Below are 13,997 nucleotides of genomic sequence, written 5' to 3' on the forward strand. Positions count from 1 at the left end.
ATTGAGTATTTTACTCTATCTTCAGAGGGGCATGCCGCCTGTACCTTTACAGTCGGCTACTCTCCATTGAATATTTTACTCTATCTTCATAGGGGCATGCCGTCTGGACATATAGTCGGCTACTCTCCATAGAAGAGGGCCGACTGGTTCCAAAGCACATGGCCACCCTCCTCTTACTTAGCACCTACGTTCACCAAGAACTAACCAAGGCCACAAGCCGAATGATCAGTCCAGGCGCCAAGCCAACTGATCCAATCTTCAAAACTAATACGACCTGTCCCAACATCATAGCAGGCGTCCGGCGGCATCCCTCTGGATGAAATTTGTCGCAGAGAGCAGTTCCCTCTTGGGTGGAACATTGCTCTATAAACTAATTACACGGCACCTATACGACTGTCCCCAAGGGCAACCACGTAGCCGTTTTTGAGACAAGGATAACTCTATCACTAACCAAACAAGTGGTAGCAGTTGGCATCTGAGTCAGATGACCGCCTGTATTACTTGGGATAAATGCAGGGGGTACCTCTTGAGTTAATAGCCAACAAACATTGGCTAATCAAAAGGTTCAGCCGGCCTCCGCCGCCTGGTACCTTTACTACTCAAGCAGGAGTGACGGCGACTGAGTAACACCAAAGTTAACTCATAGTCACTCTCTCAAACTTGGTATGGAGCCTAAAAGGTATGAGTCGTCCGCCTGTTTTTAAGCAAACAGGGGCTCTCAACCACTACTCCTGCTAAGTTAACAACCTATGAGTTAAAAGCCAATAAACGTTGGCGAATAAAGGGGAACAACCGGTACCCACCGCTTGATACCTCTACTACTCAGTTACTTGGCGATTAGGTAACAATCATGTTTACTTGGTCACTACCTAAAAATTTTAGTTTGAAACTAAAAAGGTGTCCATACAGTCGGCCCAGACGGCCTAAAGTCTCTAGCCTAAAAACATGACAAGTAGGAAACCACTTTCCTACTTGGTTAATTTTACAAAGGACAGAACAGCCTGCTTAAAGGGGATCCAGTCTTTAAGATGGTTCGAATACCGATTGGATAAATGGCCGACTGATCGTCTAGCCTGGAAACAGACAACCAGTCGTCCAGGGGCATAGGCGACGTGACTAACTATCCGTACCTGTCTGCAACTATCGGCCATGTAAAACAGTCGGTATAGTGTACAATTGGATATCAGAATATTCAACACGACCATGTAAAACAGTCGGTATAGTGTACAATTGGATATCAGAATATTCAACACTTAAACAAATTTGAAGCAAAACAAAAAAGAAATTCATTAAGGAAGCCGGTCATTAAAGACCGGCAAAATATTCAGAGCCCCGGCCCCCTGGCCGGGTAAATACAAACAAACGGCACGCAGGCCGTGGAAAGAAGACATAAAGCTTAAGAAGGGGGCAGATCTTCAATACTAGCAGCTGCCGCTTGGTCAGCACTCGTCTTGCTGGACTCGGCTTCAGCTGCATCCTTCTTTGATTCATTACCCCCAAGCGGCACAAGCGCCACTACCGGCTGCTCCTCCTCCTCCAACGCCTCTTCCTCAGCAGCCGCCAGGATCTCTTGATTATATCTATCAGAACACTGGCGGTACGTTTTTTCCCATGAGGCAAAGTCGGCATTGGGGAAGAGGCGGCCCCAAGTTATGCGCTGGATTTGAGCAGAGTCTTCCATCATCTCCCGGACCAGCTCTTTCTTTTCTTGCTCGGCCTTTTCCGAGAGCTCCTGAGTAAGACTCTTCTCCTGGTTCACCAGGCGTACCTTTACGCTCGCCAAGGATTTCTCCAAGGTTTCGTATGAGGACATCTTTTGGCGAAGAGGTCTCAGCTCGGCTTTGAGGTTGTTGATGGTCGCCTCCAGCTCGCTATTCCTCTTCTGGGCCGCCTCTAACTGAGCCCGGATAGCGGCGGTAGCCTGCGCCTGATAATAAAGAATATCAATGGTCAGAACTTCATTTTGGGCAATTTGAAACATTGCCTTATCACAGTCAGAGGCGGCCATAGCTTTTGCAGCCTTTACCTCTTTGTTTTTCCGGTCAAGCGGCTTGCGAAGGCCGTTCACTCGGAGCAGGGCCTAAGTAAAAAGGGGAACAGGCGTCAGTTTCCAAACAAAAAAGAAAACAGGCGTCCTGGAATTCAAATACTCAAAAATATGCTAAGTATACCTCAGCAAGGACGCCTGTAATCCCGTCTAGGTCAAGGGTGCCGACACCCCTGACCGCCTCCCTTTCAGCTGGAGGAACGGCCTTGATCATAGACTTGGCCACCTCGACCAAGTCAGGCTCCTGAGGGCCGGCTGCATCAAGCATAAACAAACGGATTAGACCTAGTAAAGAAGGGAGCAAGTCTAAAATTTACAAGGATAATTTCATACTTCTAGGTGGCCCAGCTGGAGTTTTAGAAGAAGTGGCCGGCTGCTTCTCAGCCGCCACATGTTTCCTGGCAGAACCAGGAGAGCTCGCAACAGTCGTCCTCCGGGCCTTGGGGTCCGGCTGTTGGGAAGAAGAAGCTCTTGGAGCGCCCGTCTAAAAAAGAAGAAAAGATTCAGTATATGCATAAACACAACTCCAAAAAGAGGGTGAAAGGTTCGAAGCCCACCAGGGGTGCCCCCTTGTTGGGGGAGTCGGTTGAAGACTGTTGCATGATGGAGGCCCGCAACATGGCCGCCGCAGTCTTGGAGGCAGTAATTTTGCTCATGGCGTCCGCTGCAAAAACAAATAGTAAAGTTAATAAAAGTCATAACACGAAATGCATGGAACAACAGAGTATTCGACAGGCCGGCTACCTCTTGAGCACCGACTGCTGAGGCCACAGGCGGCCAAAAAGTACTCGTCGTAGAGCCATTTGAAGCTCGGGACGCAGTGCAGGGGTACTTGCTCTCGTACCCCTGAAGTAGAGTTCACCTTTGACTCTACTTTGAAGAGTCCTTTATCTAGGATCTCTTTTTTAGCCTTGGGGGGAACAGGCGGCATGCTGCGGCCGCCTGCAAGAAGGGGCGGATTCCTGTTCCACCTGTTGAAGCGCTTGTTCAGCTCTGTGTCTGAACTCTCAATAATAAGGAAGGTGCTCCGCCAGTCCTTCCATTTGTTTGCTTTACCTCTCGTCATGAGGTAGCCCCTGTGGCTCGTCAATTGATACCAGCCGGTACCGCCTGCCTTAGGGGTCCGGCTGAGGTAGTTCATGTGGGCGAAAGCCTCGAAGTTCGGCTCCACCCCGTGCAGTTCGCACCCGGCCACATAGCCGAGTACGTTGACCCAGGAGTTCGGGGCTAACTGCCATAACCCCAACTCATACCCATCCAAGATCCGCTGAACAGCTGGATGTAGTGGGAAGCGCAGCCCAACCTTGATGGCCGCCTCGTAGCAGCCAAAGCAGGCGCCATCATAACTGGTACCAGCCGACCAGACAACTGTATCTTCTGGATCCGGCACGAACACTAAAAAGCCGGGGCCCATTGTGTGGTTTGCGATAAAGCTCTCCACTTTCTCTTGCATGGATGTGATCCGGCCCCGAGGTACCGTGCAGTAGTAGGGGGTATTTTGCTCTCGGTGAGAGGCGGATGGCTCCGCCCAATCGTCCCCCTTCTCAACTGCGTGAGAAAGCCTCGCCTCTTGTAGGCGACTGTTTTTCTCTTCTGTGTCCAGAGAAGCATGGCCAGAAGAGCTAGACTCGGAATCGTCCTCTGACGAGTCCGAAGAGGACGACTCCTCCCCTCTCCCGGAGGGGCCCGCCTCCTCTCCTTTAAAAGGAGCAGAAGAGAATGTAGAATTGTCAACTGTAAAATGGGAAGGGGTCACTTTGACTCCTCCCTCAGAACTGCCGGCTTTCAAGCCGCTTTGTTTCACTTCCACATCTGGCGCCTGATCAGATGTTTCACTAATCGGCCCCCTGTGGGTGGAGCCGTCTGAGTTTGAGATCCTGGCAGTCTTTTTTGTTCTGGCCATCATGCTCTGCATAGACACAAATACAGTCGGACTTTGTATAAAGGGCAAAGATGAGTCCAAAAAAGGGCAGGCGGCACTCCTAGTCCTAGATTCAGTCGTCCCCGGTGACCGGCTGATCACTAACCTAGGCCGTGTCGTGTGCTTCCGTGGTGCCATTTCAAAAAAAGAATAAAGTAAAGAGAAAATTAAGAGTAAGAGAACCGACGGTTACCTGAACGAGTGACGATTGATGAAGTTCTGAAAATCCTTTGCAGTCGGCTTGTCAGAGCAGGCGGTAGGCAGAAAGGGTCCAAAATGTCAGAGCAAGTTCAGGGGTCCGAATGTTCTCTCACAAAGTTTTCAAGTGTGAAAATGATCGAAGTCAACACTCCTTTATATAGGCAAAGTGAGAAGGCGAAGGGTCACTTCCAGAATTCAAAATTTTGGCGGGAGAATCTCTTGGCCTCTCGCCGAGTGACACCTGTAGCGGGCCGTCACCTGTTACAGTGCGACACCTGTCACAGGTAACACGTGACCAGTCACGTGCCCCCTGTGAGGGGCAAATGATTAGGGGATTTTGCTCCCACCAATCACCATCTGACAAGTGGACCAATCAGGTTCCGCCATGTGTCCGTCACATGGGCCAATAGGAGCCTGCCACGTGTCAAGCAATGATCCGTCCACTATGGACCAATTACGACACGACACGTGTCCTTCCCATGACACCTGGGATAACTGGTCACCAAGGCCCAACTTCCGAGGGAAGCCCAATCAGCCCAAGGTTAACCTAAACCTAGATTGGCACGTTTCCCGAGGTTATAAATACCTCCCTTAATCCTCATTAAGGAAAAAGGAGAGGCAGATTACACACATTAAACTCTCTCACCCAGAGAGACCCAATCACTTTAATTTCCGCATTAATTACTCGTTAATCAAGTACTAACTTGACCGTCTGAGGCGGATCTCCAATCATCCGGAGCATCCGTTTGTTTTGCAGGTACAGGCGTCCAGCTCCAGTCTCGGAATTGTAACTCTCCCGCAGGACATCAGAAAACCCCGAAACAATATGTACATGAACCTTTTAAATTAATTTCCCATAAACATCATCAAAAATCTGATTTTATATAATTAAAACTACTCATAATAATTATTTATAAATCCCCCATAATAATAATAATAATAATAATAATAATAATAATAATAATAATAATAATAATAATAATAATAATAATAATTGAATAAGAAAAGATAAGAAACCAAGGAAAAGAGAAGAATTAGATTTGCGTTGGAAAGAATAGGCAGAACTTGCAGAAGCTATAACTCCTTTGATATAACTCCGAATTGGGTGATTCTTGAGCCTAACATCAAGTATTTTTCGAGATGAACAATCCTCTGTGAAACGTAAATATACCAAAAACTGACCAGAAGTGCTCGAAAATTGGCTTCAAATATAAACGGGATGATTTGTGTAAAAAGAGGAGAAGAATAGTAGAGAATTGGTGTGAATAAGTGGGAAGAATTAAGGGTCTATTTATAGTGTTGAGGGTGTATAAAGGATAAAGCTTAAGGTGTGATATGATTACTACAAAATGTGACAAGTTTTTGGGGTTGTTAAGGTACTTGAATCAAATTAAGTCTAGATTAATAGTTGGGTTAAAAGATAAGAAAATTTAAATGGATATACATATGGTTGGGAGAAGAGAGATAAGAACAAAATGAGATAATGAAGAGGAGAATTAGAGATTAGTTTAAAATATAATAATTAACAAACTAAAGTAATAACAATCACTCTTCAAAACATGATCAAATCACATTTTACAATTTTTTAATATAAAAACGAAAATAATAATAAAATAATTGAATAAATAAATATTTTAGATAATATCAAAATTAGTTAAATACATAATGTATATTAGATATTTCTCTTGAAATAGTTAGTATAATAAAAAATAGACTGATCTTAAAAAGATAATTAAACCTATATTATTAACTTAGAAATCCGAAAATAATTAATTATTCAAATGATTAAATACTTATATTTGGCGCCAAAATTTTAAAATTCATTTTGGCTCCAAATTAAATAAATTAGGAACTTTCCAAAATATTTTCTAAAATTTGGGGTATCACAGCAAACATGTGGTTGTGGCTGTTTGGAACAAAGGGGATCATCCGGAACCTTTAGTGAATGAGTACTTCAGATGGAATTGTACATGCTCCCACCATTAAGAAAATACAGGGAAGACCAAAATTAAAACAAAAAGAAGACTCCAAGCAGGAGAAGTCACAGCTACAGGGAAACTTAAGAGAATGGGGGTTGTCATGACCTGCAACTAGGGGTGTTCAAATCCGGGTACCCGGGTTTTCGGGTACCCGGAGTTTCGGGTAGTTGGTATTTGTCCCATGTCCCGACCCGAATATCTCGGGTCGGGTACCCAAATTATTCGGGTCGGGACATTGGGTACCCGAATTTTCTCGTTCTCTAATCGGCATTCCCTCATTCTCAAAAAGCTCAAACACTCAAATACCAAAAAAAGCACGCATACAAGCATAATATAATCATAAACATCACCAATTAAAAATCTAAGAATGAATTAAAATAACCTCAATCAAACAAATACTTGGTAAATTAATAATCTTTTAATAAAATTCAATTACAAGAATAAGAGAACAACTTAGCAAAGGAAAATCAGAATTCCTCCAACACCCATTTCTAACGAAGGAAAATCGAAAACGACGACATCCACTCTCCTCACCCGGAACTCGGTCGAGACCACCGCCATCAATCCAACATCAGCAACACAAACCCTTCGAAGCAGAGGAAGAAAGGGAGAACTCTCGCAACAAAATCACTTTTAAACAAGTGAGATTTGATTAATAACTTCAGTATAGATAACCAAACTACCAAATTAATCCGCCTTTGAATAACCCTGAATTGAGTATACTAAGATTCGTGAAGCAGAAAGGAAGATCCGTGAAGCAGAGAGAGGAAGAGCAAAAGAGAGGAAGAGAGAGAGAGAAGAACGGCATATGAGGTTTTGAGAAATGAGAAGTTGAGAACCCTAATGGGCTGGGCTTAAGTTTGAAGAGGGTTTTTTTTTTTTTAAATTAATTTATTTTTGGGAAATTCGGGTACCCAAGAGTTAAAAAATGCGGCCCATGTCCCGATCCGGATAACATGCAATTTTCCCGGGTCGGGTACCCGTCCCGGAAAAACAGTTTTTTCTCCCAAATTTCCCATCGGGTATTTACCGGGTCATCGGGAAATCGGGTCAGGTTTTTTTTAACAGCCCTATCTGCAGCTTGTGTGGTGTGCCAGGACACAACAAGAAAGGGTGAAAAAATGTAGCACCAGACAAACCAGCACAGCAACACAGGCAACAACACCAACAACAACTCCTAACCAATGATCTACCAATGCACATGAGGAGTGTTGGAGTTTATACATACCCAAATGGATATCAAAGAGTTGTAACAGTAAGTCCTTTGTAAAAAAAAAAAAAAAAAAAAAAAAAAAAAAAGGGTTTCTAAATCATGCCATAAATCTTAATCTTGCTTCTAATCATGACAAGGACCACCAAAAACTAATAATGTACAGAGAGCCTACTACTCAGATTATGCTGGAGAACAAACAGTTCACTCTTTCAGCAGTCAACAATTCCCATCTACTCAAGAAAGTCAGTCAAGTCACCAACACAACACCATTTCAACTAAAGCACTTCAGGTACAGATATTCATAAGGAAATTCAGGAATAAAATTTCTGCTTCCATTTCATTGATAATAATCTGAACATTTCATTTCATTACAGGATCTAGCAACAAAACAAAGGAAAGGGAGGAATGCAAAGAAATAGCTAGTTCAGGTAACAAATTTGAACATACAACTACTGCCTTAAATAATAGACAACCAACCAAGTGAGCAGGACTAGAACAACTACCCACATTTGACAACTAAACCCAACTTTCATTTTTGCAGCCTTTTTCATCTTCAACATAGTGTAATCAGCCTTCACTTTCCTAGAGACCTGGTTTGCTTCAGTGAGTTCCCTTCTCTTTGCAATCAATTCATTTTTTAACTTCTCTTTATCCTTCATCAAGCCTAGGACAACTAGAGTTTGCCAATCTGTTGGCTATTCCCTATCCAGCCACCTAAAGAATTTATAGCCCCTCCTTTCAGTTTCTACATCATAGTCTGAGCAGGCTATGAACCTTCTTCCAGGATTGTCTTTAGTCCAAGCCCTGCTCTTGGACACTGGAAATCCACAATGACACCTCAAAGGAGTCCAAGGAACATAGCCATGACTTAACCTTGACATACTTTCTGTTATGAAACTGTTAAACACCTAATCTAATTTTTTTTTAACCTTGTTGCAGTTTCATGAAGGAGCTTAGTTTTTTTTTTGAAGAATCTGATCTAATTTTTGGTGTCAAGAAACAAATTTTGCTTTCAAAATTTCTCAGTTCAAGTTGTAATATTTATGCATTGCAGCTTCTAAGTGTAACGACTACTTTGTTAAAGCTCTGACATTTCTGTAAACTAAAGGTCATTTGCTTTTTTAAAATTATTTAGTTGTTCAATGCTTGGAAACCGGTTGCATCAGGTGAATTCTCAGGTAGTACCCAAGTTTAGTACCCAACTTACAACAAAGCAAAGTTCAGTACCCAATCTGCAACAAAGTGCAAAGTTCAGTATCCACTTTTAATAAATACTCTTTTAAAAAAAACACCTATAAAAAAGAAAGTGATGCAAATAAAAAAAATATAATTAAAAAAAAAACAAAGAGAGTACTAGATAGCAGAGCCCAAGCGCGATGCACGGAGTTTTAAATTAATACATCACTTTAATAAAAAAAAAATTGTATGATGGAAACAAATAGAACTGGCAAAAAGTCGTGTCATATCGTGTTTGGTTTGTGTCAATTTCGTGTTGTTCATAAAATTTATCAAAAACTATGTAAAATGTAAGATAAATGCATAATTTAACCACTTTATCTAAACAGGTCGTGTTTGGGTTAATTACGTGTCGTGTTGTGTCGACTTCGTGTTTTCTCTCACTAATTTCATGTTCATGTCGTGCCGATTTCGACCGTTCAGTCGTGTCGCGTCAGATATTGCCAACTCTAGAAACAAATTGTAGGCTATTTTTTTTTATTTGATGAATTTTAGTTGAGTTGGAGATGTTGTCATGTCATAATATTTAGAAAAAATTGTTAGGAACTACTCACTTAACAAATCAATTTATGAACAACTACTTGCAAAAAAGTTTTACTAAAAATCTACTTCCTAAATTTAAAAAGTTTGGATAGCACTATCTTATTTTATTTTCCGACAACTAATTCCCACCAGTATGGCCCAATTATTAATGGAACTTCAAAAAAACCATAAGGCAGATGTAAACACCCCCAAACGCATCACCGCAGGCAAGCCTCTTCATTGCAAAGGTATGGTACTTAATTTATGTATCGTCTTTAATCTAATACTTCCTCTGTTCATCAAGCAACTTGGCTCACTTGATACGACATCTTACTTTTGGGGTTGCAATTTTGCAAGTGAGGGTGCTTTGGTTGAGGATCTTTTTACCATTATGGCTTTCTTGCAAATACTCAACCAAAAAACCGTGAGGGTTAAAGCATGTTTAGGGTCCTTCACCTAGCCGAAAAAAGAAAATGAAAAAAAAAAAAAAAAAAAAAAAGAGAATATACTCTTTTTTTTTTTTTTTTTTTTGAACGAAAAGAATACACTGTTATGTTTGAATATATAGTTGTCATATAAGGAGTACTATAAATATAAACGTGATTAGTTATTATGGTTAGAACGCGTATACCTTATGGGTCAGTGTCTAAACAATTAAAATGATGCAGCTGCTATTGCTAGAGAAGCAGGACAACCACTAGTGATAGAGGAGGTGATAGTGGCTCCACCAAAAGCTCATGAAGTTCGGATCAAGATCATTTGCACTTCACTCTGTTATAGCGACATCACCTTCTGGAAATTAAAAGTAAGTACACTTCCCAGCAAAATTTTTTGTTTGTAATTGCAAAATTTATTCAATATGCTTTATAACTCGCTCTGTCTCCTTTTATTTGCACCATAGGTCCACTTTATGTGAGAATTTTACAAGTCATATGTTGCAACATGGAAAATACTACTATATATTTTAGTATTCATTCCGTTTTAATAATGATTTTTTCACCATGTACTCCTAAATTTTCAGTTTATTCCTCATATAAAACTAGACTTTTTTAAATACAATATATGCCTATAGTATTAATTATAATGCACCATAAATGCAATGACTACAAGATGAGTGAAATTTGGTTAATTATGCCCAATCACTCTTCTCCATAGCCTAACCCTTGAAACCACGCCAGATCTCTACAACTATGCTTGAATGATTGGTTTTAGGGGTGGGGAATGGACATTTAGGGTGGGTAAGGGAAGGGAGGATACTTGGTTTCAGGTGTGGGAGAAGTTTGGGTGATTTCTGAGGCATAATTAACCTTTAAAATTAACTAAGCTAATATATGCATGTCACTAAGGTATATATAGTGTTTTTTTGGTAACACAAATGTTTACAAAAATTTGATGTACAGTAACCATATTGTAAATATAAAGAGCAAAACAAATTGGGCACGTGTGGGCCCTATTACCTTCCATCTCTCTCTTCTTTCGTCATTTCATATTCTTGTTTCAGTTTATTATTTGGCTGCATAAATTATTCAATTTATCATCTTCCTGCACAAATTGGGTAAAATTACACCCGTTAGTGAAGCCGATCAAAATGCTAATATTTTTTTTTTTTTTTTTTTTGGTAATTTTGTGTTTATTTTTGTTGATTTTGATACTCTGTTTTACATATGTAGCTTTATTACTTTTATGAAAAAAAGGGGTCACTTTTGTGAAAATAAAGGGTCATTTCTGTGAAAATAAAGGGTCACTTCTGTGAAAAAAAAAATCATTTTTGTGAAAAAAAGGGTCACTTTTGTGCAAAAAAAGAGTCACTTTTGAAAAAAAAAGTCACTATATAAGAAAAAAGGATAACTTTTCGCAAAATGTTCGATATACAATAAAATTATTGTAAAGCGGGACATGCAAAAGTTTTTGTTTTGGTAAAACTTGGGAGTATGGTGTATTTGAAAATGTTCAGGGTATGTGGTGAATAAACAATTCGGGGTTATTTTAGGCAGAAAAATAAAATAATATGTGAAAGGGTATGGTTAGGAATATATTTTTTTGGAAAAATAAGAGATGGAAATTTTAATGGAAACCATTTGAAATAATGTGATAGATTGAGCAATTTCCATAGCTATTAGGGACATTTTTAAGGGTTGGGACAATTCTTTTTAACCAGGATACCGATATATGAAAAATATTGTGGCTAATCCAGATCCAATTTGGCCTGCCATTGAGTGACTACTAGACTACCTTACTTTGATCTAAGCTAATTTTGTTATGTTTTCTTTAACAGGATTTTCCTGGATGCTATCCAAGAATCTTTGGCCATGAGGCTGTTGGGTAACTACTTGTAACTATAACTTTTTCTTAGTATTTATTTTTTGGATCAATTCTCACTTATATGTCATTATGTCAATTGCTGATGATTAACCTTCTTTTGATGCTTATATCTCCGGCTTATGTTATTATGCTTATACACATGAGATCATGTAACATTTGAGATTGTGTGTGTGCGTGCGTGGTTTAGTCCAGCACTAAACATCGATTGGACTACTAATAAATGACATGTATTAACTAAGTAATCGGCTGTAGGATCGTAGAAAGTGTAGGAGAGGGAGTAGATGAAGTGGTGGAAGGTGATTATGTGCTACCAGTTTTCATAGCAGATTGTGGGGATTGCAATGACTGCAAGTCCAGCGAGAGTAACTTGTGTTCGAAGCTGCCATTCAAGATCTCCCCGTGGATGCCTAGGGAAGATAGCAGCAGATTCACTGATTTGAACGGGGAAACTCTGTTTCATTTCTTGTCAGTTTCAAGCTTTAGCCAGTATACTGTTGTCAACGTTGCTCATCTCACTAAGATTGACCCATCCATTCCTCCCAATAGGGCATGTCTTCTAAGCTGTGGGGTTTCCACTGGTAATATCTTTATTCTTATGCCGTATTCTTTGCCTCTTATATATATGAAATTATGAAGAACAGACTAATTTATTTGTGAACTATGATATTAATTATACATTATCACTGATACATTTTTAAAACTCAGATCATCATTCTAAACTGGTTTAGCTTGATTAATGTCGTTTGTTTTAGGGATTGGTGCTGCTTGGCGAGCTGCCAATGTCAAACCTGGATCAACAGTTGCTATATTCGGCATTGGAGCTATTGGATTGGGGGTACAACATTGCTTCATGCTATGCTAAATTTGTGTGATTTTGTGTAGCTTTGGTTAATTTGTAGAACTTTTTTGCGTTTCTGTAAATTATTATGAACAATGACACATGTGTATGCTGTTTCTGGGTGACAAGGTGGCCGAGGGAGCAAGGCTTTGTGGAGCAACTAAGATAATAGCAGTAGATATAAACCCAGAAAGATTCGAATTTGGTATAATACAGTATAATTTCAATCTCCAATCTACTTGGTTTTCCATCCCATGACATAAAATTGTGTAGTTAGTATGATTTTGATAATCCTTTTATATGTTGCTTCAGGTAAAAAGTTTGGAGTTACAGACTTTATCAACCCGAACAATTGTGAGGATAATAAGACTGTTAGCCAGGTCTTGGTTCTTTCCTTTATCTAACACAGCCAACTTTGGGAATGCAATACACAAGTAGTTATTCTTGGCATTTCGCCGTTGCTTAAACCTTGATCTAATGGTTTGCTTTCATTTATCGAGCAGATTATATGCGAGATGACAGATGGAGGTGCAGATTATTGTTTCGAATGTGTAGGAAATGTAACTTTGGTACAAGAAGCTTATGCTTCATGCCGAAAGGTTTTTCTTCTTCCATTTCCTTCTTTCTTACCCTTAATATAACAAGTTCAAGTATACTTGTGCAATATTGTACATGTACAAGCTATATGGCACGAATCATCCTATATATAATCTTAGAGAATTGTGTGCGCGTGTTTTGCATTGTGATTTCGAGGAATTGAAGCAGAGATTATTAAAATTACATACATGTCGTATAAATCGTATTAATTGATTATATGTTTCAGGGTTGGGGAAAAACGATTGTGCTAGGAGTGGACAAGCCAGATGCACAATTAAGCCTCCTTTCTATGGATGTGCTGCTTAGCGGTAAATCTATAAAAGGGTCAATATATGGAGGTCTTAAGGCAAAATCTGATGTTCCTATCCTTGTAAAACGTTATTTGGACAAGGTAAGTTCTTAGTACTTGAATTAAATAATTATTGGTATTTGCATGTTAGCATTTGGTATTTTGCATTATACTTTCGTGAAATTGTTAATTTGTTAAGATTAAATTAGTATTTTATGTTTTCAATTCTTAGGAATTTACGAGTTTTTTTATAAGGTAATAATGATATATGTAATTTTTAGTACTCTGTTTTATAGTAGTACTATAACTATATAAATGTTTCTACAAATCATAATTTGCCCTATTTTCTTGCAGGAAGTTCGACTTGATGAATTTGTGTCACATGAGATGAAATTTGACGAGATAAATAAAGCATTTGAATTGCTTATAGAAGGGAAATGTCTTCGATGTGTAATATGGATGGATTAAGAAGTTCTTTGTCCTTTTTCAAAAAAAAAAAAAAAAAGAAGTTCTTTATCCATTAATTTGTTGTATGTTGTGATCTATGACAAACTCAAATAATGTATGAATGATGTTAAACAAAATTGTAAGAGTTTAAATCTCAAGCTCTTAACGTTCTATTATATAAGTAACATTTACTACTAGTGTCTTTTTAAACAAAAAATTATAACTAATTTTTGTAGAGTTTACTAAGTGAAAAGTAGGTTAAAATAGGACTTTATCACATGAGAGTTAAACAAAAATTGTTAAGTGGTAACTTCCTATAAATCAACAATTTTTCACTATGCAGGTTTCACATACACAGTTCTTAATTATATTACAAAAATTGTAG

The 13,997-nt window shown here is 39.3% G+C and overlaps 1 protein-coding gene across 1 annotated transcript; it reads left to right on the plus strand.

The window, feature by feature from the left end:
- Positions 1-9,777: 9,777 nt before the first annotated feature.
- Positions 9,778-13,772, plus strand: LOC110699087 (alcohol dehydrogenase-like 7; the record flags this gene model as incomplete). Its single annotated transcript, XM_021876582.1, has 9 exons — positions 9,778-9,924; positions 11,395-11,441; positions 11,694-12,019; positions 12,194-12,276; positions 12,409-12,484; positions 12,592-12,659; positions 12,783-12,878; positions 13,103-13,267; positions 13,520-13,772. Coding segments are annotated over 9 exons (1,122 nt in total), but the record flags the coding sequence as incomplete, so codon positions are not given.
- Positions 13,773-13,997: the final 225 nt, after the last annotated feature.

The sequence above is a fragment of the Chenopodium quinoa genome, unplaced genomic scaffold (assembly GCF_001683475.1).
Source record: "Chenopodium quinoa cultivar QQ74 unplaced genomic scaffold, ASM168347v1, whole genome shotgun sequence".
NCBI lineage: Eukaryota > Viridiplantae > Streptophyta > Magnoliopsida > Caryophyllales > Amaranthaceae > Chenopodium > Chenopodium quinoa.